Below are 26,556 nucleotides of genomic sequence, written 5' to 3'. Positions count from 1 at the left end.
TCTTGACGCTCTGAAAAATGATATCTACGAAGAAATTAATCACAGTCGATGCAAACAATGTTCGTGGCTGGCATTTTCAATCACAAATTATTTCGCGTCCGTCGTAAACCCTATATCACTGCACGGTGGTCCATTTTGGCGAAAAGCTGGCCAAAATGCAAATTTTGAAGTACAAATCACCTCCTTGCCTGTGTGACATATTTATTGTATACATATCAGAGCATCAAACGCCGCCTGATTGATCGTATTATCGATATAGAACGACGAAAGTGCCACGATTTTCTAACAAAATTAAAATTAAAATATCTCTTAAACTAATGATTTTTTAATATAAATAGATTCATACTTTTTTGTAAAAAATATCAAGGAGCATCAATTGATGCAATAAAAAATATATAATTCCGTTTAAAAAATCGTTGATGACCTTTATATGCTCTCTACTAATTTTAGAATGTAATTTGAATGTAATTTTAGAATATATTTATACTTAAAGTAACAATTAATTACGAATTGATGCTCTCCAAGAATGATGTTGAAGTTACTCATCGGCAAAAAGTACTATTATATCCATAGGGTGGTTTACAGAAGAGGTATTAGCATGCCATAGGATATGAAAGAATTATTTAGAAGTTATAGCTAAAAGATTTCTAGGAAGAAAACTAACGAAGACATTTTTAATAGATTATTGCTACATTCAGATCCACTAATAACACTTTTGAGCACAATTCTAAAAAAAATAAAGAAACAGATTCCTGCCAAAGTTGTAAACATACTATGTGATAGTGACCATATTTATCAGAATCCAAAACTGACTAAAAATAAAGTAATCAGTAAAATAGCAGTTTTCCTTTCAAAGTCTAGTCATTAATTTCAATTTTAATTACAATATTACCATTTTTATCAACATATTCGAACGTCCTGACCTTGTGTTTTGAAATTTTGCTATTAGATTCATAATCAGCGATTTCGAAAACTCAAGGATACCAATTTTCAGGCCATTACGATACTTTTGTAATATATTCGTCCACCAATTTTGACCCGTTGTTTTTCCAAATTTTTAGTTTAAATTCGTAATCGACGACCTTCGAAACCCCTAAAAGAGCAATTTTGGAAGACCTAACCTAGACCTAGCCCAGACCAATTTTCGTGCAAATCAAGAGACACAGAAAATAGGCCACTGTGCAACGATCCTGAAAAGCATCACCGTAGCCATAGATCTTCATAGCTATCGTGCCTAGTTTACATTATCACCGTAGCAACCCTCTCCCAACGAGAGCCAGCGGTGGGGAGAAAGTGACCCCTCTGCAGGGAAAAAAGAGCATCGGAGCTAATTGTCGCACACGCTGTCCGATCACTTGTCACTCGGTATCCAATAGTCACCGAGGGAGCTCCGTTTAGCGACTCTCCCCTCCGATCGGACGATAAAGAACTCGCGTCGAAGAACTCTCGAAATTCTAAAACACGCGCTGGAATATACGTATATACCGAATCGAAAGCTTTCGACGATGGTCAGGTACGCGTATAAATTACGTCGCTCGCAAGTCGGTTTTAAAAAGTGAATTTTGTACTCGACAGTGGGTGTTTCCGGCTGGCTGTGTATTTGTTGCTCGCGAACGAGTTTGCAACGAGCGTTGTCGGACGTCGTCATCATCGTCGAGAAGAGTGGGTCGTCAGACTCGAGGGTGGGCCCCGGGTTGCGTCTCTCTTGGCGTTGCGATCCGGGTACAAGCATCTTGGACCCGTGAGTACTCGTTCGCTCGAAAAAAATACGCGTCAGGAATACGCTGCGCTTTGCATACCCCTCGAATTGTCCACGAAAACGAAACTTTGTTTTCAGACAATTGGAAACTGATCGCAATTTGTCGTAGAACTTATTTTTACAGCCCCCTTAAAATACAGGAGTTCTGATGATTTATTTTCTATTGCATCTGATCTTGAGAAGACATTGTTTTAGCTCCTTAGCGAAAAGTCGTGTCACCCAACGTGTTAAATCAGCGTTTTACAAGGCAGGGGACGAAAGGGAATTCTCCTGCGGTCGTAGGAGGCCACGGGTGTGAATAAATTGAAATAAAAAGAAACGATTAAGGTCAAAGATAAATTGCAGAGGGGACCCACTCGCGTTTCGACCCGACGCCCTGCTCGCACATTAGACTTCCCCGTTTGTTCCGAGTGAAAATACAAGGGAGGCTGATTGAAGTTACGTGGAGGATCGCTCTTTTCGCGTCGCTGCCCGCGCCCATGGCCGAACACGAAAATTAAGGTGGCGTTCCGGAGGGTCCGCGAAAATCGATTTTTCAATCATAGCATCTTCTTAAGGTTATGAGCCCTGAAAATGTGTTCCCGAAGCATTAAAGCGACATTCGTAAGATTGCCAGGGTTATGGAGGATTGAAGTTTTAGTGGCTATAAAGTTTATAGAGGTGTTATTCGTTACATTTTTTCCGCGTTCTCGACCACCGTTGCACCTGCTGTTTGCAAACGAAAACATCGAAGACCCGTGACGAAGTGTCTCCGAGTGGAATAAAACGAATTACATGTTATCCAACTCGAGAAACTTTAAATTCCTTTTTGAGGCCCGAAACTATAAAGATATTGCGAGAGAAATCGAGTTTCACGGAAGAGTTGTAACACCGTTTGAAAGGAGACACAGACAGCGTCGGGCATACGTGGGATTTGGACCCGGCGCGACCCGTGAAGCGTAGAAGAAGCTCGGGATTGTCGTTCCTTGAAACGTTCGCCGATAATCCCAAGAATAAGTCTGTCGTCGTTACGTACAGCTACGGGGAACAGGGAAGGGACTGCGGGATGCAATTAAAACTTGAACAACTGCTTAATAACTCATTGTTAGCCACTTGTGCATCGCCCAATTCTAGTTTAACTTCGGCCAGAGCATCTCGGTATTGTGACTTTAACTTTCGAGTTTATCTCGAACAGAAGTAGAGGCGAACGAACGCAGTTCCCTTCGGCGAGAAACGAATAGGTCGGGGATGGGGCACAGAAATTTACTGGCGGGCAAACAAAATTATTTCTACGCTATTGGCGGAAAGAAACACGCGACAACTATCCTGTTGGGCTCGTAGTACTCGTCGGGGGAAGTAACGAACCTTTAATAAACTGGGGTTGAAACAATTCGAAGATTTGGAATTGTAGTAGCTATTATTAGTCCACTATTTATGTTAATAAAATATGTCAAATATGTATCGATAATATGTCAAAATATATTCAAAATACGTTCAAATAATTTTATTACTTAAACATAATAGTAATCAATTATAATTTAAATTACAATATGTTACGGGTATTTTCTCGATATTGTCAAGGGTTAATTGATGATGTTTATCGCTTAAAGTTAATTTATAGGCATATTTGAATTTGATGAAGTAGTATACAATACTTTAATTGTTTTAGGTTCTTTAACGATCTGATCTCGTAAAACACTAATTTTGAATATTTTAGGTTTTTGTAGAACCTATCTGCCAAGAATAACTTCAGAATAACTGATTAATACTATTCATAGCATCTGTGGTCTGTTACCGTTAATGATTCACTATAGGCAAACACGAGATGTACAAATAGCTATGTTGTCATTTTTGTCATGATTATTGCATAGAAACGTCGAATCAGTAAATTGAAATAGATGTTCGGAAGCCTATATAAGCATTAATTTTATGAAAAGCGTCAAAAGTAATAGATCAAATGAATTCCATTGTATCAATCAACTTTATGAATTAATTTGTTATATAAAAAAATATAAAAATACTTTTCCTAGAACTTGTATTAGTACAATGAATATGTCGAAGTTAGAGAAATGGCATCGAATACTGGGTCATACCTGTTTTGCAAATGTATGTTTCATGTCCTGGCAAAGTGTGTATTATACCAGTTCAAATAAACTATATTATAACAAAGAAAAACGTATAATAAATATAACAAAAGAAATGAAATAAACATATATATATGACATTTGCAGTATATTTCGACATATGTTTTTACAAAAGATATACAAACCATATGGCATATGCAAAATAAAAAATATCTTTTTAAGAACCTCCAGTGACAAAACAAACTTGTATTTAGATTTTTGATGTTCGAAAGCCCATATAAGCATTAATTTTATGAAAAGAAATGCAATAAACATATATGACGTATGCAGTATGTTTCGACATAGGTTTTTATAAAAGATATGCAAACTATATGCCATATGTAAAATAAAATATTTATTTTCAAAGACCTTTAATGGTAAAACAAACTTCTATTTACATTTTAGATGTTTCAAAGCTTGTATAAGCATTAATTCTATGAAAAGAAATTCAATAAACATACAGGGTATTCGACCACCCCTGGGAAAAATTTTAATGGGGGATTCTACAGGCCAAAATAAGACGAAATTCAAGAATATCAATTTGTTGACTGAGCCTTCGTTAAAAAGTTATTAACAATTAAATTCAAAAATTTCGAATCGTTCTGGAAAAATTATTTTCGATTGCAAGGGTCAATTGCAATCATTTTTGGTGAATAGACATACCCCCGAATTCCTATGCATTTTCGAGAAAAAAATTCCTTACCGAAAATCTAATTAGGTACCTAAAGTCGACGAAAAAAAAATTTCGAATCGTTCTGGAAAAATTATTTTTAGTTGCAGAGGTCAATTACAATCATTTTTAGTGAATAGACATACCCCCGAAATATTACCCACTTTCTAGAAAAAAATTCGAGAAAGTGTGAAATTTTTCGACGGAAAAAAAAATTTCAAATCGTTTTGTAAAAATTATTTTCGATTGCGGGGGTCAATTGCAATCATTTTTGGTGAATAGACATACCCTCGAATTCCTGCGCATTTCCGAGAAAAAAATTCAATACGGATGGAACTTTAAACGTTAATAACTTTTTAACGAAGCCTCCATCAACAAATTGCGATTCTTGATTTTCGTCTTATTTTGGCACCTAGAAACCCCCATTCAAATTTTTCCCAGGGGTGGCTGAACACCCTGTATATGACATATGTTCTTATAAAAGATACACAAACCATATGCCATATGCAAAATAAAAAATATATTTTTAACAACCTTTAATAATGAAACGAACATCTATTTAGGTTTCATCCTGTTATATATTTCCTAGAAACATATGCATTTGCATAAACATCCGCAGTCTAATGATGACTTATGGATCAATGACGTAATGAAATAGTAATCTTGGCACAGAACGTGTTAAAGAATTAATAAATAATTGGAGACTCTATAAATATATAGAATAAAAAACGTCGTAACAGAACACGAACACTTTAAGAACAAGATTAGTGAATATCAATCGGCGCCCAATCAGCATTTTAATAAGGTATTCTAAGGACAACATATGCGACGCACGATGGGGCGTTTCCATGTTCGATAATCCGCGTCGGGTCACTCTAATCTCAAGTGTTCGTTAAACAAGACGGGAAACGCGCCCGGTCGATTTCACGCGTGACGCAGACAGGAATCAGCGAATCGCGGCGTCGTCGATATGGAAAACCGTGAATCCTCGTCCGTATGGCAACGGTGCGATGGAAAATCAAACTTTCTAGGACAAACGATCGCGGGGATTACAAGAAAGTCACGGATCGCGGGTCCGTGTAAACGCCGGCTGTATATTTTTCATCGAAAAATAGGAATTGGCCTTCTCCCGGCCGGAGAGGAATTCCGTAAAAAAGTCATTTGTTTGCTCGATCGATACGTATCCGTTATCAAAAATTGCAGAAGTAACCCGAATAGCTTGGAGAAACATTTTACGGTAATATTTAATGCCCGATCGGCCGTATTCGCGACAAGGCGCGGGAATATCTCGCCGGCGTCGAGAACTTTTATCGATAAATAATATTTACATATAATACGAGCTTAACCGGGGACGAAATCATTTTTCCATTGAGGTCGACGCGGAAAGTCGTCCCGTTTACGAAACGGAACGTGGGCACGAGATATTCGCAGTAATTAAGAAGAAGACTTCGATCCTTGGATTAAATGGAGTTTAGGGAAAGGCTATGGGGGCGGTTTTCTCCGCGAATTTACGTGGAACCGTGAGTCGCGGGGATCGGACAGCCAGGAAGCGACGCGATTGGTCGAAACAGCGTCGCGGTCGCGAGGGAAAGAGGAGAAGATACGAGGACCGTGGACGATATCTTTGGTCGACGTGGCGTTTTCTTCTCGCGCGACTTGATCTCAAGGCGGAACTCGTTTTGCAAAGTGCACGAGTCGAGGGAGATCCGGCCGATGTCTGGGGCGAGGCGAACGGGGGGTGGAGAACGGGGCGGGGGTGGGTAGAGAATGGCTGGAACGAGCGATCAAATGGTTCGTGAGGCTTGCTTACCGAGATAATCTCTTTGCAGCGATCCGTGCGCCCGGAGGAAACGATTTGGGCGCACTTTTTCGAAGCTTCCCGGTACATTCACGTCTCGCTGGATACCGAAGGCTTGAAATACGTTTACGCTTTCGCGCAGATTTACAGAGCGGGCGGCGAGGTCGGGCGCGGCCAGGGTCGGGCGTTAGAAAAATGTACGGAACCAGCGCTCAAAGGACCCGTGAGCCCGAGGAAACTCCTATTCAGAAATGTTTTAGAATATATTCTTATATAGATTTTATTTTATTTATTCGCTCGCCTGTCCCCTTTAGCGTACTGGTTGTTCGTTTGAAAAGTTACGGTCGAAATGTTTCGAAAGAATGAACTTTTTGAAGAATCATTCGATACACGGCTGCGATTCTACTGATTATTTTTTATTTGTCCGGGGCTTTCCAGGTTATTCGAACGTTGACTTTGCAATTTTTACCCATAATTGGATTATTAAACTAATAATTCTGTAATACGAGGGTCGTTCAATAAGTCCTTGGAAAAAGATAGAAAAACAAATTATTTTAGGTAGATTTCTTTGTTACATTCAACATAATTTTCTTTTAGATCTATACATTTTTCCAAGCGTTTCTCCAACTTTTTTTAGCCATCTAAAAAGTAAGATTTCGGAAGGTCCTCAAAATAGGCATCTGTTTGGTCAGTGACCTCCTCGTTGTCCACTCACCTATTTTTTTTAAGTTTGGAAATAAAAAAGAGTCACTGGGGGCCAAATCCGGTGAATACGGTGGATGTTGTAATAATTCCAACTTTAATTCCATGATTTTGGCCATTGAAATTACACAGGTGTGCAACCTTGCAATGTCTTGATGCAAAAGGAAGTTCTTTGCTTCGATCGACAATAAAAATGAAACGAAAAAATTAATGATGATATAACTGAAACTTTGACAGTTGTCTAGTGAGTCACGATGCTTAATAAAAACTAACCATTTTCGATGCTACGAGCGTCAGGCCTTGGATTTTGTAAGGACTTATTGAACGACCCTTGTATATGGAGGGTAGAATACAGCATGAAGATCTCAAATCCAGTGTTTACTCAAATTTGAGGAGTTTTTACTAACACCACTATGTCTCACAACCCGGCGTTTTCGAAACAGTGGAATAAGTCTATTTCAATGGTTATTTCACTCCACAATTTAAACATCCTTCCATTTTGAAGAATTGTCTTCGTGTCTTCAGTGTGAATGTCTTCATTTTATGTAGAATAGCTAGAATGTGACTTACACCATGGTGGCTTTCATTTTTCATTTTTCAAATCTTTAATATCTTCGCGTACTTCTAAACATATTACACTATAAAACAATTGGCATTTAAAGGAATCTGTTGCATGATAAGTGGAAAAGAAAGATGACTTTATGAATTCTCATGCGAGCCCCAACAACTAAACTAAGATTGAAAGTTCATTTAACCCCTTAACGTACGATTTAATATAATTTTTAAAATGTATACTATTTAATTTTGTTTAAATTTGTTCGTACAATGATCACGAAAAAGAGTAGAGTTGTTTTACGAATACCTCGTGAATATAAATATGTGTTAATGTTAATATACAAAACTTCAGGAAGAGAGTAGCCTAATGATTGTAAAACTTGACATAAAGAACTTGTAACGAGTCAGGTAAAGGGTTGAAAGTTAAACAATAAACCTTTGATTTACAGACTCGCGTGCTGAACGATGCAGATTAAACATATGTTACTATATTGAACAAGAAAATGAATTTAACATTTTCGGTACGGTCGAGCTCGCCGCGTGGCTCAACCACCGTACAAACATAGTCCTTCCAGTTTTACATAATTCATCGTATCTGTAAACTGGAAAATATTTTTATCCGCGACCAAAAGGTCGACGGGACACTCTGTCTGACATTTTATTCGGCCTTCGCGCGACCTATGACCCAGCTAGAATTCCACGCTATCCGTACTCTACTTAAAAACGATAATAAAAAATATTAAAAAGGTTGTTCACATTGTGTAAAATAAGTTCCCGGAATTTCTCACTTTCAAATCCCACAGTGCATGTATTGAAACAAATTTTGGTGTGTAAGTAGGCAACATTGTATTCAGTTGTTACTCTAAATTTAATCGCAACGTGACAACCAGTCACGGCAGTTATTTACAACAGTCGATCTCGAGTGTGCTCTGCGATTTTTGCGATGGAAAGAACTGTCGAGCAAAGAATTTGCCTTAAATTTTGCGATTTTAATGCAATTTCTTGTGCTGAAGCGTTAAAAATGTTACAGAAAGCCGGTGGTAAGCCTATTAAAAACGCAAAGATACGAATGGTATAGTTCGGGCCACGATATAGCGTGGTCGTAAAGTAAACTCTTGAGGGTTGGGACCGACTACTGCTGAGGCACTTAGGGCCGTACATGACACCTTGCTTGAGGGTGTCTTTCTGAATGTCTTTCTGTGTCTGTAATTGCACTATCTTTTTTTATTTTTTACATGCATATATTATAAGCTGGTAAATTAAAATATTAACCCTTAATGCTCCAAGTGTGCCTCTCAGGCACCACAAATACGCAGCACTCTACTCCAATTGTATTTTTGGGTCGTTATCGGTAATTGTTCACTAATAAAAAATAAATGTGTTGTTTGTTCACCAAAAGGGAGTAATGTGGTAAAAAAACAAACAGTTTTCTACCGTGAGACCTGTGAATGCAAACCCAGTTTGCATCCCAATGAATGTTTTAAAAAATTCCACACATTACTCAATTATAATATAAATATTGTAATCAAAATTATATTACTGCTGAGAAGAATAAAGACTGTTTTGAATGACTTTAAAATTATTATTTACACGTCATTGTAGCATTTAAAATTTGACACTTGAAAACTTGCAAGTCGAAATATGATGAAAATAAGTTGGAGTTGCCGGTCGATATTCACAATTAAAAGTCGGAGCGTTAAGGGTTAAAGACTTGAGTAAGACCTTTACCTGTTACGATACCTCTAAAAATGGCGACAGTAAATAAAACATTTCTTCGTACGGCTCTGATTATGGTCTAAGGCTCTTAGCTGCTCGTATTTCCGTCAATTCACTTGTTCTGGGAGCTGAAACGTGTAAACTTTGACACCTACTCGAGTTTACGACCTCGCTATATCGTGGCCCGTACTATACAAGGCGTTTAAAGAGGGTCGAGAAGAAGTGCAAGATTTGCCGCTTGCCAGCCGACCGTCAATGATTTCGACTGACGAAAACATCGAAAAGATGAAAGAAATGGTCATCAATAATCGTCGCCTGAGTATTAGATAGGTTGCTCATGAAGTGGAAATGTCTCACATGTCCGTGCATAACATTTTAACCGAAGTTTTGGGCATGAGATGCGTCGCTGCACGACTTGTTCCGAAGGAGCTGAATTTTCTGCAAAAAGAACATCGAAAAGCAGTTGCTGAAGACATGATTTCACGAGCTTCTAGTGACTTTACCATCATGAAACGCATCATAACCGGTGACGAAACATGGGTTTATGAGTACGATATGCAAACAAGTCAACAATCTTCGGAATATCGCTTAGAAAATGAACGAACCCCTAATAAACCGCGTCAAAGTCGCTCGAAAATTAAGGTCATGCTCACTGACTATCGTGATTTCTTTGATTATCCTGGTGTTGTTCATTCGGAATTCCTTCCAGATGGACAAACAGTAAATAAAGAATATTATTTGACCGTCATGAAACCCTTGCGTGAAAATATTCGTCAGAAACGGCCAGATATATGGAAAACAATTCTTGGATCCTGCACCACGATAATGCTCCGTCGCACACATCGATCTTGGTACGCGAATTTTTGGCCAAGAACTCAACAAATGTGATCGAACAAGCACCGTATTCACCAGACATGGCCCCCTGTCATTTTTTCTTATTTTCGAAACTCAAATTACCCCTTCGGGGAAGGCGTTTTGAGTCGATAGAGGCCATCAAAAAAAATTCGCAGAAGAAGCTAAAGGGGCTACCTTTTTGAGCGTTTAAAAAGTGTTTTGAAGACTGGTAGAAGCTTTGATGTATGTGCATTGGGGCCAACTTTGAAGGCGACAAAATAAATTTCGATGACTAAGTAAGCAATCTGAGTTTTATTTACAAATTTCAGGTACTTATTTTACATAATGTAGCACGTAGGAAATTTTGTATAAAAAATCCTCGAAATAAATTATGTTATAGAGAAAGAAATTACCAGGTCCGCCGTGGAACGCCAAAAGATTGCCCGGTTAGTCGGTACGGTCGAAAACATTTTCCAAGCATAAACGTTAACGACCTCCGTGTCCTACGTTATCGTCGCAATTGACCTAATCGCTTTCGTGCGTCTAGAAGCGACGCGTGTTTTCTGAACATCAGCCAGGGATAATACGAGCGGGCAGCGCGGCATAATTACGCTAACAGAGTGGCTCTCCTTTTTCAACCGTTTCACCTGGCCGACCCCGCCTTCAACGTCGAGCACCGCACTTGTACGTCCGCGAAACTGCATTTCCCTGCAGCTGCAGCCGCGGGAGCCGACTGGCGCAGTTGCAGCTGCACAGGCAGCCTCGCGGCCGACCGCAATCCGCGCCGAGCGCGATTCTCGGGCCCTCGCTTGCTCGTATATTTCCCAGTCACGTCGTGTAATTATTTCGTATAATTAAGCTCACGTGGTCGGCCTCGTAGGGCAAAAGGACCGGAATGCCCTTTGCGAAACATTTTATCGCTCGACGAACCTCGACGCGCGGTATCAACTAACCGACAGTCTACGAAATGCCCTTTAAATCTTGTCCCCCTCGAACGACCGCCAAAGATTTTCTATTTATTTCATTATTTGTACTAGAAATTGTTAGTGAGAACCAAATATTGTATTATTGTATTATCGAACGGTTTACGTTTACATTTACGTTTAATCTACAGTCGTCGTTATAGTATTTGTTGACTTGCAACGATGATACAATGTATACTATTATATGGTTTGCCAAAGATCACGTCATGGGGTGTGATCATCGCTGTCGTTTTTCTTTTTAATGAATGAAACTATATAGGGTGGGTGTAAACAGTATTTGTACTGCACTCAATTTCAACAAAAATTTTATAGAATTTTGTTTAGTACGAAAAAAGTGTCGACAATAAGAATGCATACACATCTTTAGAAAAAAGAAGTTTCGTTAAAAATAAATTGTATACTTATAGGGAACATAAGGGGCAACCTAATAGATAAAAGAGTAATATCTAAATGGAAGTTTGTTTTATCACTAGAGGTCCTTAAAAGTATGTAGCACTACTAATTGAGGGCAGGCTCTCGGGAGAATTTCGTTGGAGGGCAGAAAAGAAAAGGGGGCGCGTTTCGTCCGGGCCTGCTAGTAGACTCATTAGTAAGTAAGGCTTTCTAGCAGGCCCTGCCTTAGACGACTGAGATATTGGGAAGTCGTTCGAGCAACCGAGGGGTCGATCGAGCGCTTGTGAGAGCTCGACCCCTCTGGTGGCGATCATGGGAGGCGACGCCACAAGTATATCTTTTATTTTTCATATGGCATGTGTTTTGCATATCTTTTATAAAAACAAAATTAGTGAAATTTTACGAGTCTAGATTGTTAAAGAACCTAAAACAATTAAAGCATACTACTTCAGCAAATTCAAATATGCCCCAATCACATCCTGTAATAATAAACATTCGTTCTATAAAGACTTTGAACGACGTCATCAACTAACCCTTGACAATATTGAAAAAACACTTGCAACATACTGTAATTTAAATTATAAGTGATTATTATTATGTTTTAAGTAATAAGATTATTTCAACATATTTTGCATATTCCTGTACATTTTGGCATACCATTCATACATATTTGACACATGTCAGTTACATGTTTTCACGTATTTTAGTGACATAGACCTCCGCAGTGTAATTTATAATACTACATACACATTTCGTATACGATTCTTCAGTCACTCGGATACTTTGGAATAAAAATGTTTTCCTGCTCTGAGTGTCACAGGCGTATTCCAGATCCTCCAAGTGCAAGACTGTAATTGATTTCGTACGGGCCTGTCCCTTCATCATGCGATACCCACGACCGATTAAAAAGGCCATTTTGGCGGCGCAGATTTGGCAACAGAAAGCGAGATTCGGCTGCCGCTATTTTTCTCCGGCTACGTGTCGTAAATTATTGCTAATACGTCCCACGAATTGAAACGGGGACACGTCGGGGAGATAACTCGATCCGGAAACAGTCTCTGAACGGCTTCTCTTAGCCGCCTTGCCAAATCGTGTATCGCAATTATACGTTTCCTTGCTCGTGATAACTATAGCGTAGGCTGAAGAACACTTTGGCGCTCTTCTAAATGCTTCAAAATTTATTTACCTAGAGAACGTTCCGTGTATAATTATTTTAACGCGTCTACCTTTCTCCTGAGACGATAGGGCAAGCGCAGTTTTATTTTAAATTTTACCCCTCGTTTGGAACGTTTACAGTTTGTCGAAAACCGACGCACAGTGTGCAAACATGGCCAAAACGCGGACAAAATATGAAATTGATCTTTGATTTGTATAAAAATTAGTAGATTAGGGTTTTCGGGGTCGTTGATTACGAATCTAATATCAAATTAATGTTTGAATTAACCGTCCATCGATCAAAAATATTTTCAATATAAAATAAGATATTATTGCACAACATAATACATTGAAGAAACAAACAGTATATTGAATAATATTATATAATATTCATATTTTATTTGCTTAAACCATAACTATGTCGAACATGTACTGTTTAATGTACATATAAAGCATATGTAAACACCGGGCCTTCCAAACTAATTCGAAAATTACGAAATAACACAAATTAACAATTCATTTAATCGCAATAGAATTTTATGTAGTATCAGTTGCCCCAATATTGAATATATTTTTTTTATTTTCATTTGCTTGCAGAACTTTTATAAAAACTTAAATATTATCAATTTATAGAAAATTCTAGCTCTTTTCTTTTTCTTCTGTTATAGAGAATTTCAGGTTATATTCAAAATTCTTGCATCAACTCTTTTTAGGCTTCGACTCGCATTAATAATACTCGTTACTTTGAAAAATGCAATTTTGCTTCGTTTTGTTCCCGTTTTGGGCGTTTTTGCACACTGCGCGGCGTGCGTCGACAGCGTTTTCGAAGAGCGATTCACGCGTTCGCCGTAATCTGTCGTTTACTTAAGCACACCGGGCGGCTCGCGGAAAATTCGATAAGCAAGCTGATTACTCGTAGTGAAACTTCTGAACGCCTGGGTTACTCCGGTTTATCATACATCTTGGCGCGGGTTCTTATATTATAAAGGCACGAGATTGCTCAATCAAGCCTGGCCTCCGGGCAAATTGAAATCCAGTTATCGAGAACCTGTTACGAAACTGTTGGAATGAATTTCCTAACATTAATTTCCTGCACGCCGGGGAACAGTACATTCTTTATTCCTGTATAATCGAACGAGCTGCGGGATCGAATAAACAGAAACATCGTCGCGACGAAATCAGAATTCTACGCTACGAAGACGAAAGATCGTTGTAAGCTCGCTGACAACGGTCAAGTCAAACGTATAATTTTACGTACGCGTAAATATAAAGAAATAAGCTACTTATACGAACGAGAATTTACACATTGTCAATACGACGTCGAATTATTTTACGATTTTCGCGATCGAACGAGCGATAACCTTCTACGTTATTTAACGAAGTCGTTTTAAATGTGTTATCAGCATTCGATTTAAGTGAATTTTATCGATTTTAATGAAACGAATGAAAGGTCTCGTAATTGAAAATTGTTTGATATAATTACTTCATCCGTTCGTCAATATTTAACGTGCGCCGTCGATTTTGCTTAAAAGGAAATTAACTGCGCTTCCGAGCACCGACGAACCCGTTGTCGGAGTTTGGAAAAGGCAGTCAAAAAGTAGCGGGTCAACGATAAACATATTTCATCAAATTTCTGCATGCATATTCATGGCCGGCATCGAGAACGACTGCTCATCTTTTATTCATGAAGCGAAACAATTGATAACAGCATTCTTAATACGAACGCAGCTCGCGAGAAAACGATTCCTTGGTGTTCTTATCTAGGCACACGATACCCAAAAGCGACAACCTATTCGACGATTTACTAGAATGACGAAATGTTATTTAATTTTCGATACTTCTCATTTTATATTAACACGTTGACTGCCATGGTACTTTTGATTTTGAATAAATTTTGTGTGATTATATTATCTGTTCGTTTATTAATGAATTTTCTGCTCGTGTAGGCAAACCTTGATTTTTTGTTCCCCTCCCTGCGGCTATCTATTCATATTAAACTGATGTACTGTGAATTTTATCGTAGCTGCATAAATGAAGCAAGTAAACTGTATCGACGCATATGTCTAGAGTTTCTTTTTCATTTTGGTTATGGGTTTTACGAACTTGTGGTGTTCATTATACGAAGATAAGAGTTCGTTATCAGGGCGAACTGCTGTTTACTCTCGCCTTTCTTCGTACAGTTTATAAACCAATTTCATACTCTGAATATATCATATATCTGGATATTATTGGACAAATCTTTAATAAACTGGTGTTGAAACCATTCGATGGTTTGGAATTGTTGTAGCTATTATTAGTACACTATTTATGTTAATAAAATATGTCAAAATATGTAAGTGACGTACGTCAAATATATATATATATCAATAGTATGCCAAAATATATTCAAAACACGTTCAAATAATTTTATCACTTAAACATAATAATAATCTATAATTTAAATTAGAATATGTTACGAGTATTTTTTCAAAATTGTCAAAGGTCAGTCGATGACATTTATCGCTTAAAGTCAATTTATAGGCTGCGAACGAACGTTCAATATCACAAGTGTAATGTACCGACCCGTATCTATCCGACTCATCCGTACAAATATCTTCGTTTCCTAAATCTTTCTGTACGCGCAAACACTTCGTCGCCCGTGCTCGCAAATCTTTGCTCGTAAACACTTTGTCATCCGTGCCCTACGAACCCTGGGTCCCCTCTACTTCCCACGTCTTTTAAAAACCCAACACAGTTCCTCCAAAAGCACACTGAAGATCCGAGCAACTAACTTTCTGTCTCTTAGAAGAACGTTTGTTCCAAATAAAATTAGTTGTTAGAAATCTATCTCGATATAACAACATAAATATGTCAAAGTTAGAGAAATGGCATCGAATACTGGGTCATACCTGTTTTGCAAATGTATGTTTCAGGCCCTGGCAAAAAGCGTGTATTATACCAGTTCGAAAAACGTATAAATCGTGCTTTAATATTGTCCAAACACACTGAATTTAACAAAAAGAAATGTAATAAACATATGTACATGATATTTGCATCATGTTTCGACATATGCTTTTATGAAAGCAAAGTAAAAAATATATTTTGAAGGACCTCCAGTGATAAAACAAACTTGTATTCAGATTTTAAATTTTATGACATATGCAAAATAAAAAATATATTTTTAAGGACCCCTAGTGATGAAACAAACTTCTTCTTAGGTTTCACTCTTTCATCTATTTCCTAGAAACTACCAGTCTACTTATAATAAAAACAAGATATTCAAACTTTTAAATGTCGAAGTATTTTAATTAAACAACCCATAACCCCACAATTCCAATATAAACGAACGAGACAACTCGTAGTTGGCAGTGAACGTGTTAATTTTGTACCAACCACGATCGAGTAGCTTGCAGATAATAACAACGTTATCGATGGCGACGAGTTCGAAGCAAAGTAGGCAGAATTTGGTAAAATTCTGTTGGCCTCCATCGCGGGACTAGCGACTGCAACACTTTGTGCGTCTTCCAGGCGAACGACCGCCATTAACGACGTACGTTCGTAAATGATCGAAACCGTGGTTCGCCGATTTAGCTTTAACGTTTGTCAGTAATTGAAATGAATGACGCGGCGCCCTGCTGGACGCCATAATGAACTTCCCCGTTACAGGGGTTGACAGATGTCACAGCGACCTGCCGCCCGATGCCGTCGTTAGCTTCCCTGGCATCGGAGAGATTTAATCTAGACTCGAGCGTACCATTCCCCGATATTCGATCCCCGATCTCTGGAAAACCTCGATATCCTCGCGTCCTCGACTCCGATCGTGACTCCGTCGGACGGATACGTCGGCAAATATTGTATTAGGGTGGTTCGTTCCCCACAGATATCTCGTAACAGTAATTATCGACGAGCAACGCGAGCGTTCTTCGCGGTAAAAAATATTATCGAACGGTTTGCATTTACATTTATGTTTAATCCACAGCCCTCGTTGTAGTGTTTGTTGACTTGCAACGACGATACAATGTACATCATTCGTTTTTTTTTTAATGAATGAAACCATATAGGGTGGGTGTAAACAGTTTTCGTACAGCGGTCAATTTCGACACAAATATAGAACTTTGTTTAGTATGAAAAAAGTGTCAACAAAAAAGAAGAAACTTCACTAAAAATAAATTGTATACTTATATCTTCTATTAAATATTAACAAAAGTCTTGAATGTGGTCGAAAATACACGAGTACTAACTATTCGAACACTTCCAATTTTATAACAAGGGCCGATAATTTTTATACATAAAAAGATTATTTATTTATTATTGGTATTTAGTGGGATTGCCTTTTGATTGTATCATTGATAGTGCTGAGAATTTTATTCCATTCTTCTAACAGTGCATTTTTAAAACTGTTCTTTTGAAGAAATATGGTCATTTCGAATTTTGTCTTCCTTCATCGTTCAAGACTTTTCTTAATATTTGCATAGAATAAGCAATATATTTTTGATGTTTTTCTTGAGATTTCGAAGAATATGTATGCATCTTTTCTTAATAAACAAAGTTCTATAAAGTTTTTGTTGAAATACTTTTTACACTGTATATATCTTATTACAAAGTTCGACACTTTCATTCCAAGATCCTACAGTATTTTTACGCAAGTCTAGAGACAGGAAGTGACGAAAAATTCGAGAGAAGTTTGTTAACGCCATGCTTACGGTCCTTAATTGCGCACGAACGGTATCAATAACGGATTCGATACTTTCGGCTCTGATAGATTGATGTATGAGGACGCTATTACTGACCCGCGACACAGCTGATATTTCCCGGACGATATTGCCGCGAAATTAGGTACTAGTTTACGCGCGCGTTTGCGAGTAGCGCCGCGTGTCAGCCACATAATTCCGGCGCATAACATAATCGATACAGCACTAATAGGTTCAAGAGTTAAGTGAGATCGAGTATATGAAACTAGTCTGCCCCTCTCTTTGACCAAATTCACGTGACGTTAGTTACGGCGTTGATTTCAATTAAAACTTTGACTTTGACGTCAGACTTGACGCGATAAAGTTCCAAAGATTGCCTTTGCCAATTCAATTTTCCTTGTATCGCGTGCCCGACGCGCGCGCTAACTGCACAAACAAACGACAGATTGGTCCCCACGGCCATTCACCGTGAGTTTTTTAAAGTGTGAACCCCTATGCGATCCGTTATTTCATATAAACAATAGCAGAGATAAAATAAACAATGATCAAGTTTCGACATGTTCTAAAGAAATCAGTTGATTGTTGCGTCTAATTAGAAGCTAGTGCATCGTACAAATTATAAACTGATATACCTGTCAATTTTATGTAATGAAAAAACGCGCGAGTCGTATTATTATATCTTTGAAATGAGTACTTTCTTAATTACCTTTGTATTTTGTATATATAGAGCACTGGTTTTTATAAAGTAAGTTGTTTTTTATGGCTTTGTTGTCCCCTGGTTCCTGAACAGATCATCGTCCCCTATTACCGGATACTAGAAATCAAAATTTTGCTTATTCGTATTCGTACTAATGGCTTCAAATGCACTGGAATTTAACCTTTGGATGGGAATATATTTTCAGACAATGATTATGCAGGTTGTGAGGTGACAAATATTCCACAGGAAGAAATAAGGAATCAGCAAGATTTGATTTCTACGAAGGGATCTGAAGATCCTACAGAAAAAGAAAAAGAGAAATGAAGCAAGAGCAAGAAGATGAATTCTGCTTCACGGGGAATATTTTCGGCAGTTTTTCGAAGATTGTCATGTTGCATGGTTTTATGACAAGCTCCAAGAGATGTGCTTAATTATTGAGAAATATTTCGATACGTTATTCCTTCTGTTTTAAGAAGCTGTACTTGGCGTCGTATTTTTACCCAAACATTCATCCCTGGATAGTACATTGGTATCGTTGCACCCCTGCCACGGAAACTCTTCATAGAAGAGGGTGCAAAGGGACAACGCCTTGGAAAAATGGTGGAACGCCGTCGTTTTTGACATTCAAACACCAGATAGTGCGCTAGCCTTCCATAGTCTGTATATAATCGCGGTCACGTGTATATTCTTGTTGAGTTTGAAATATAACACAAAACCACAGTTAGTCTCGTTAGTCCCCTGAAAAAGGGGTGGTCCTTCGAACCTTTCGTTTAGTCGCCACACCACGTGCAATTTACAAAATTCGAATCGTTACTTCGAGTTGAGATTAAACAATAATAACAAAGTTAGGTAAGAGATACACCAGAGAATAATAGTATATACCTCAACATATAATAAATATAGAACAATTTGAGTAACAAAGCTTTTTATAACAAAAAAACAATGAAAGAGATGCTGAGGTCAACAAACTCAAAACAAATGATGTATAGAAGGCATAAAATATATTTTTCAAGTGTCCGGTACTAGAAGAACTCCCGTTAATTCCCACCCATTTCCAAGGACATACTCACCTCTCTGTATCAATTCTGAATTCCTGTCAAAGTCTTTGTCTCGTAAATTGGGAGACACGATCATCCCCGTCGAGCGATCCGGTGCCTGGGAGACGCGCAAAATTTCTCCCTCCCGTCCCGTCGGAGCTACCAGGAAATTCCAGAAATTTCGTAGAAATTGCGAGCTGATCGCGTCATTAGGCTCCCCGGGGCGATAATCGCTTGCGTATCGTTTAACGTCGTTGCGGTTCCCTCCGGAGAGAACGCTTTATTGAGCGGCGCGGCGTGCGTGTTGCTCGAGATTTCCGCGTTGCTTGCCACTTGCGGACTCCAAATTCAATTATATACATTGAACAGAGCACAGGGCGGAAGTTTCCGTTCCGCGAAGGGTCGCGAGGGGGGTTGCGATATGCGGATCCCCAAACAGCCCCCGGATCGCGCGGTTCGGTCGAAACGTTTGCACGTCGATATCTAACTGCGAATGTCTGAAGCAATAATGATAGCATCGGTTTGCTTGCGCAGACGAGCGCCGGCGAAAACAATCTCGCGGATGGAAAGCAAATGTGCCAGGGCGGACGGCGCCGGGGCTGTATCGTGGTATCGCGAACCAGACTATGCAAAAATTGAAATCGGTGACACGACGATTTCAGTAAATCTGTCGTGGAGATATTTTTGATAATAAGGTGCGGGAGGAGATCGTATTCTTGGATAACTCCAGACACGCAATTTCCAGATATTTTCGTTTCGTTTTTTAAAATGAGAACCGTGGATTGTTTTCAACTGGGATGCTTCGAGTATTTTTATCTGGAAAGGTAAATTATTATCTGGTATTTTTATTAACCCCTTGTCGTGCTCACTCGTCATCAAGTCTTACATATTAAAATCAACACATTTTTACATTCACGAGGTATTCGTTTTTTTAAAATGGGAACCGTGGATTGTTTTCAACTGGGATGCTTCGAGTATTTTTATCTGGAAAGGTAAATTATTATCTGGTATTTTTATTAACCCCTTGTCGTGCTCACTCGTCATCGAGTCTTACATATTAAAATCAACACATTTTTACATTCACGAGGTATTCGTAAAACAGACCTATTCTTTTTCGTGGCCATTCTTTCTACGAACAAATTTATTTGAAATTAAATAGGTTACGTTTGACAAATTATTTTTAATTAAATCGTACGTGAAGGGGTGAACGGGAGGAAAAGCCCTTTAGTACAGAGATGTAATATATGAGGAACAATAAAATATAGGTTATACATAGTAGATGTTATCGCTTGTAATATTTCTGGTGAAATAATTAATTTACAATACGCTGCAAGGATTATTTTAGACATTCTAATGGTTGCTAAATTATATCTGTTCTCGCGTATACAGAATTTGCATGAGTAATTTATTTATACAATTTTGAGATGCAAATGTTGTGCAATGGCTGTCAGAATAAAATAGAATCTGATTTCTTAAATATTTCAGATGGTACATAGAAAGGAAATGATTGAATAATTTTTGGACACGAAACATGACGTCTGATTAGTTTACTTACAAACATAATATTGGTGATTTTCCTTCCGTTATGCAATATTTGAATAACATCATCATAATTATGCGAATCAAGAGGCTAAAGACAACCATTGTGCCTAAAGGCGAGGCTAAGAAATTTGAAAGACGATGTCTTTGCAAAGAAATGTTTACGACTGATTAAATTTTCCAGAATCTTGGTCACGACATTTTGTCTGGTAAAAGGGATCGACTTAATTAAACATAACTTCCATAACTTGAAAACTTTTAAAAAGTTCTCTCGATGTCGCGATTAATCCAAAGATCAACAACGTATCCGAGAAGCGTCCTATTATTTTCGCCAAGAATATAAAACGTTGTTAGAAGGATAATATAATATAAATTCCCGGGCACACGGTTGCCCGCGCGAAGGTTAATTATGAATATTTATTCGCAATTTCGGTGGTCATTTCCATGTCACAGTACTTAAAATAGCTCGAAAATTAAACGTACACGTACGCGACGCTATCCTCGGGGTGGGTTTAATTCGTGCTCCAATTCCTCCGCGAGAATGTCGATTCGACGTGCTCTTTATGAATATTTACACGTGTCTGGTTCACGACATTTCTTCGCCGCCTTCGTCACGGTTCCGTTAATTTCCAGAACGCGGGAAGCACTCTCCGGACTTACTTTCTCATCAAGGTCGACGCATCTGGAACAGGTACCGACGGGGCCTAGCCTTAAATTCCACGGACGGGGAACGCTCGGGACTCGAATCCGTCCGTTACGTGATAATGGCTCCGTTTTCCCTTCGTCCCCGTGGCAATCGAGGCTCCACAATGTCCAAAACTACCCTCGAGACGAGCCCTCGCGCGCGCCGTCTCCCTGTTTGTTAACCGAAATCGCCCGCAAAATGGCGGCGTACGTGAGAACGAGGCTTCGATGCGGGGAGGTGCTCACGGAGGCGTGAGAAATCAGGGGCGCTCATTACTTCGCGATCAGCGATTCGTCTTATCAGCCGGTCGAATTACGCTCGAACGTCTCCCCTGCGGGAAAGTCTGAGAGACCGAGGCCATCCAGGTCGGTTTGTAACAGTCTTCGGGCAAACGACTGATTCTACTCGCTCCGGCGAAAGAGAGGAGGACGCGGGACAGAGAGAGAGAGAGACGGAGGGAGTATTTTCGCAGTCCATTTGTTTTGATCGGATTTCGAACTGTCTCTGGTAATCCCACGGCAGTAAGCTCCCGCAGGCGTCGTCAGATTCCAATGAAAACCCTAACGCCTCCATCCACTGCGGAACAGAGACACCAACCACCTTTCGTCGTGTTCGTGCCAAGGGCCACACCTTCCCCGTGGATTTCTGGCTCAACCGTCGGTCTGTCTGCGAGCTGTTCCTCCTGTCACTCTACGGCTCTAGATTACCACCCTTTAACTCTTCCTCGACGCGTTCGATTCTATTCGAAATGTTCTATTTATACGCTAATAGCTGCTTCGAATCACTACCCCTTGTATAGTCGAAAACGTCCCACGAGCAATTGACCCTGGAGTGGCACGTTGTCGATTAGACATTCAGATTCAGAGGTACTTTATTACGGTACATTCTGCCTTATTACATTATTTTTCAGGTTTACGTTTTAACATTTCTTCCCTTATTTTACATTCTTTTGATTCGTATTCTATTCCACTCACTGTCTTTCGTTTTTCTTCATTCCTTCGCTCTCTTTATTCCCTCTTTTTACACCTTCTTTCATACCTTTTACCTCATTTATAATTCTGCGGATTAGTCCTGTACTTATAAATTTATATTTATGTGGAAACAGATGTAAAAAGGAATAGCTCGATTTAAGAGTTTTGCCATCGTTATCGTTACCGTTATCGTTATTATTATGTTTTCTAAAAATTTATCCACGCGGGAAGGAGTGTTTCTCTTAAATATTACATAGTTGTTTAAATTAACTTTTCCCTTTCTGCTATTACGCCAACCGGCCCAGAAATTGTATCTTTCACCTCGAGGAAAAATTTTAACGCGAGATTCTAGAAGCTAAAATATGTTGAAAATCAAGAATATCGATATTTTTAGATACCCTGCATCTAAAAATATGAAACATACGAATGTCGACCTCTGTATCGCTTTATATCCCAAGAATGGTTTATTGGGAAATCAAGAAAACTGGTACAGTCGTGTTTGGATTGTCCGGCACTCAATTATTCGAATAATTATAATACTATACACTAAATTTTTCGGTAAAAAAAAAATTTCGAATCATTCTAGAAAAATTGTTTTTAGTTGCAGAGGTCAATTACAACTATTTTTGGTCATTACAAATATCTCCGGATTCCTAAGCACTTTCGAGAAAAAAATTCCTTATCGAAAATCTAATGTCTGACCATAAATGTTTCCCTGGAATTTCATTCGTATCTTTGAAACATCATAACTTCTGAACGGATTGGAGGATTTTAATGTTTCAAAATGCAAACGACGCGTATTTTGATGAAGATTATGTAGAAATTCCAAAAATATTCGAATAATTGTTTCTTGACACCGTAAAGTGAGAAAAATCTCATAAAAGTGGTCCAATATTCAAACGGCCATAATTCCTACAATAGTAAATATACTTCCATGAAATTTTTTTCTGAAGTGGAGCTCATGGGTGCCTATAAAAAAGTATTGGGCAACGTTTCTGTACAGCGTCAAACAAAATTACTAAAAATGCAAAACGAATTTATAAGAAAAATCGACAGGCTACATTTTTTGACGAAAAAAAAAATTTCAAATCATTCTGAAAAAATTATTTTTGGTTACGGGGGTCATTTACAATCATTTTTGGTGAAGATACATATCTCTGAATTCCTAACCATATTCGAGAAAAAAATTAGGTAGTTATTTAAATTATTCGGCGAAAAACAAAAATTTCAAATCGTTCTGAAAAAATTATTTTCATTTGCGGGGATCCATTACAACCATTTTTGCTCATTACACATACCCCCCAAATCTTGCGCACTTTCGAGAAAAAAATTCCTTATCGAAAATCTAATGTCTGACCAGAGATCTGTGATTATATTTCTCGTTTCTATCACTTCATACGTAGATATAGTTCAATTATCCTGCATATATAATATTTTATTACGAGATTTTGCAGGCAAAAATAAAACGAAAATCAGGAGTACCAATTTGTTGATCGAGGCTTCGTTAAAAAGTTATTAACGTTTAAAGTTCCGCTCGTAGTGGTTCTCACTCAGCATGAGAAACTCTACTTACCGATGTATCGACAACCTCACAGTTCTGTGAGTGAAAACCACTAGCAGCTCTTCGCAGATTGCCGTTCCGCAGGCGGAACTTTAAACGCTAATAACTTTATTAAATTAATTATTATCAGAGTAATTAATGTTGCTGCGTGGGCGGTTTAAAAAATTCCCCACCCGTCCGCATCGCGACTCCGATGGTCCCAATAACGGCGCCGTACTATCAAACAATACCTGGGCCATAAATCATCTTACGTGTCGGTGAAATTATTTGGCAAACCGGGCGTCACGGATGTAAATTGCGCGTTCGACTTCCTGTTCGCCGGAAGCCGCGATAACATCAATAGCACCGCGCGCCCGTAGAAAAATCGGTAACTGCTTACGCGATCGTGCGCGTCCCCGTCCATCGATCGTTTATCCGTCGAAACCGAACCCGGGGGCGTAAGGGGAGGGTGTAGAAAAATAGGTAAAACTAAAAAAGAAGCGTGTATCCGTACAGAAGGGAGGGCATTCAGTCGTTTATCGTTCGGTTCGTCGATCGAACGCATTCCCTCTGGCTGAATACATTGGAAATATTATGGATACCGGTTTATAGGGTTTTTGTTTTGCCAATGGACGACGAGGGGAAGTGGCAGATGCAGGATTATTGTTTCATAACGCTCGCCGCGGATTTCTCTGGCCTTTGTTTCGCGCGTCGATGTGATTCGACGAAAATTGGGGTCACACTTGAGCCTATCGGCCGACCGCTGGATATCCCCGTAATATCAGCGAGTATCGCGATCGCGGCTGGAGCTTTTCGACAATTAAATCGGTCGTGATTTTACCCGGCCGCGTTATCGCGACCGTGCGAATGCATTAAAATGTCTTCGGCTGTTAATTAATGTAGAAAGTTATCGCGCGGTCGACCCTGTCGATTGCGGGCTGTAGATTATCGAAACCTCGTAATCGGAATCGCAGCCGATTATTCGTTGTTCTTGTCCTTGGTCTATCACTATCTATTTCGTTACGCGAAACCTTATAAATCTGAATCACGATTTTCAAACGAGAAAGTTCGATTAAAATTTAGAAAATACAAATACTGTTTCGTATCCCGTAACCTTGTTCTCGATCTCTAAATATTCATCGACTTCGCTTTGAGCTTTGCAGGCCATTTTAACCGTATTTTTCGCGCGGCCATGAAAGCCGTCTTTTTTTCACAGGGCACCTGCGTCGAAATTTAGTAGCCTCCCCACACACAAAATGCTTTATCTCTCACTTGTTCCCTCCACTATCTCGAGTGTACGTCAATAATCTAGTTTCCAGGTTATGTTAACCACAAAATGTAAAAGTTGCAAGTTTTTTCGATATTCCAATTGCTATGGCTTGAAAACTCAAATTGTAATGCTGGTCAAAAGTATGTAGATCACGATTCGATTAATACTGGAACTATCGACAATTATAGTTTATTTGTACCGAAGAAATTAAAAAGATATAGCGAGTTTCTTCTTTAATGTCTCAGCCATTTCGTTATATGCGAAACTTTCCATTTTTAGCAAAATAGTATCTAGAAGTAACACTGCTCTCCAATAATTCATACGCAAGACTAAAACAGTCACTATTGATTTTAAAATTTTTAAGAGGCTGATAAAATAACTAAAGTAACAAAAACAAAAGAAACCAAAAAGAATAAGTATATAATAATATAAATCAAATAGGAAAACGAGATAGAACAAAAATTAAATAATTATTATAAAATACAAAGTTGAAGCAGATACTGAGCTCTCTTCGTCAACAGTGAGTTTGTCATTATTCATTAATATCTTTGGAAATAATTCTACCAACATACAACTCGTCATAGCTCGAAAACAAAGTCGAATAGCACGTATGACACCCTGTATAATGCAATGGAAATAAATGTTTATTCATTCTTTTACAGAAAATTACAGTAAATTTTTAAAAATTCGGTCGAATAAATTTTGTACAAGTTTCATTAGAAATTACGAATGGGTCATTTCGGCCATTTTGGTAGTTCCAGTGTTAACTGTTCGCGTGGTTATTACATACCAGGTTCGTTACATTATTTAAAATAATATAAAAAATCCGTGAGCTATAATTCACTGCCGTTGCTGGAACGAGATACGACGTTTGCTTTATCCTGCTTTCAACTGAAAAACGCTGATTCCATTAATAACGTAGATTCCATTAACAAATTTAAATCGTCCGGAAGATTTTTCTTCGTGCGAGTTAATAACGTTGTAAACTTTTGTTCCGCGTTGATGCATTCGACCGCAATATTCATACGTGTATTGCAAACATGAAAATCATGATCTACCGGGATGAAGCAGAATACGAGATCACGCCGGCAAAGAGGAGACACAAGCACACACGGCGCAACGCAAACAGACGCATTCGATTTTATGCGACCCTCGTAATCCACGGTCGACTGTAATATTTATAATTAACGTTCCTGTCGTTAAAAACGTGTGTAACGTTCGTAGAACGCCAGCGTTTCGGAATCTATTTTGATAACATAACGTTACTTATGATTTATAGAAGATATTCATTTCGATTGCTTGCAATAATTATACATTTCACACCATTTTTCGTTATATTCGTTTCGCATTATCAGATTGTTATCAATAATTCGAGGTGGAAAGCTCTTTGTAAGTAATAGTAAAGCATAAACCACATCGTAAAGCAAAACATTTGGTCGAATGCAACACGAATGTCCACGACTATTTCTTAATGTTGAAT

The 26,556-nt window shown here is 38.6% G+C and overlaps 1 protein-coding gene across 1 annotated transcript in view; it reads left to right on the top strand.

Moving 5' to 3' along the window:
• The first annotated feature begins 1,505 nt into the window (after positions 1–1,505).
• The window catches only part of LOC122400247 (neuroendocrine convertase 1-like), a 54,338-nt gene continuing 29,287 nt past the window's right edge, over positions 1,506–26,556 (top strand). The window contains exons 1-2 of the mRNA XM_043401601.1: positions 1,506–1,513; positions 1,576–1,741. Coding sequence (XP_043257536.1) covers positions 1,506–1,513; positions 1,576–1,741 — 174 coding nt within the window. The remainder of the gene's footprint in view (positions 1,514–1,575; positions 1,742–26,556) is intronic.

Source organism: Colletes gigas, unplaced genomic scaffold (assembly GCF_013123115.1).
Source record: "Colletes gigas isolate AHSC1104 unplaced genomic scaffold, ASM1312311v1 Colletes_gigas_Sc00016, whole genome shotgun sequence".
NCBI lineage: Eukaryota > Metazoa > Arthropoda > Insecta > Hymenoptera > Colletidae > Colletes > Colletes gigas.
Note: the sequence above shows the minus strand (reverse complement) of the source record. Positions and strands in the feature narration are given on the sequence as shown.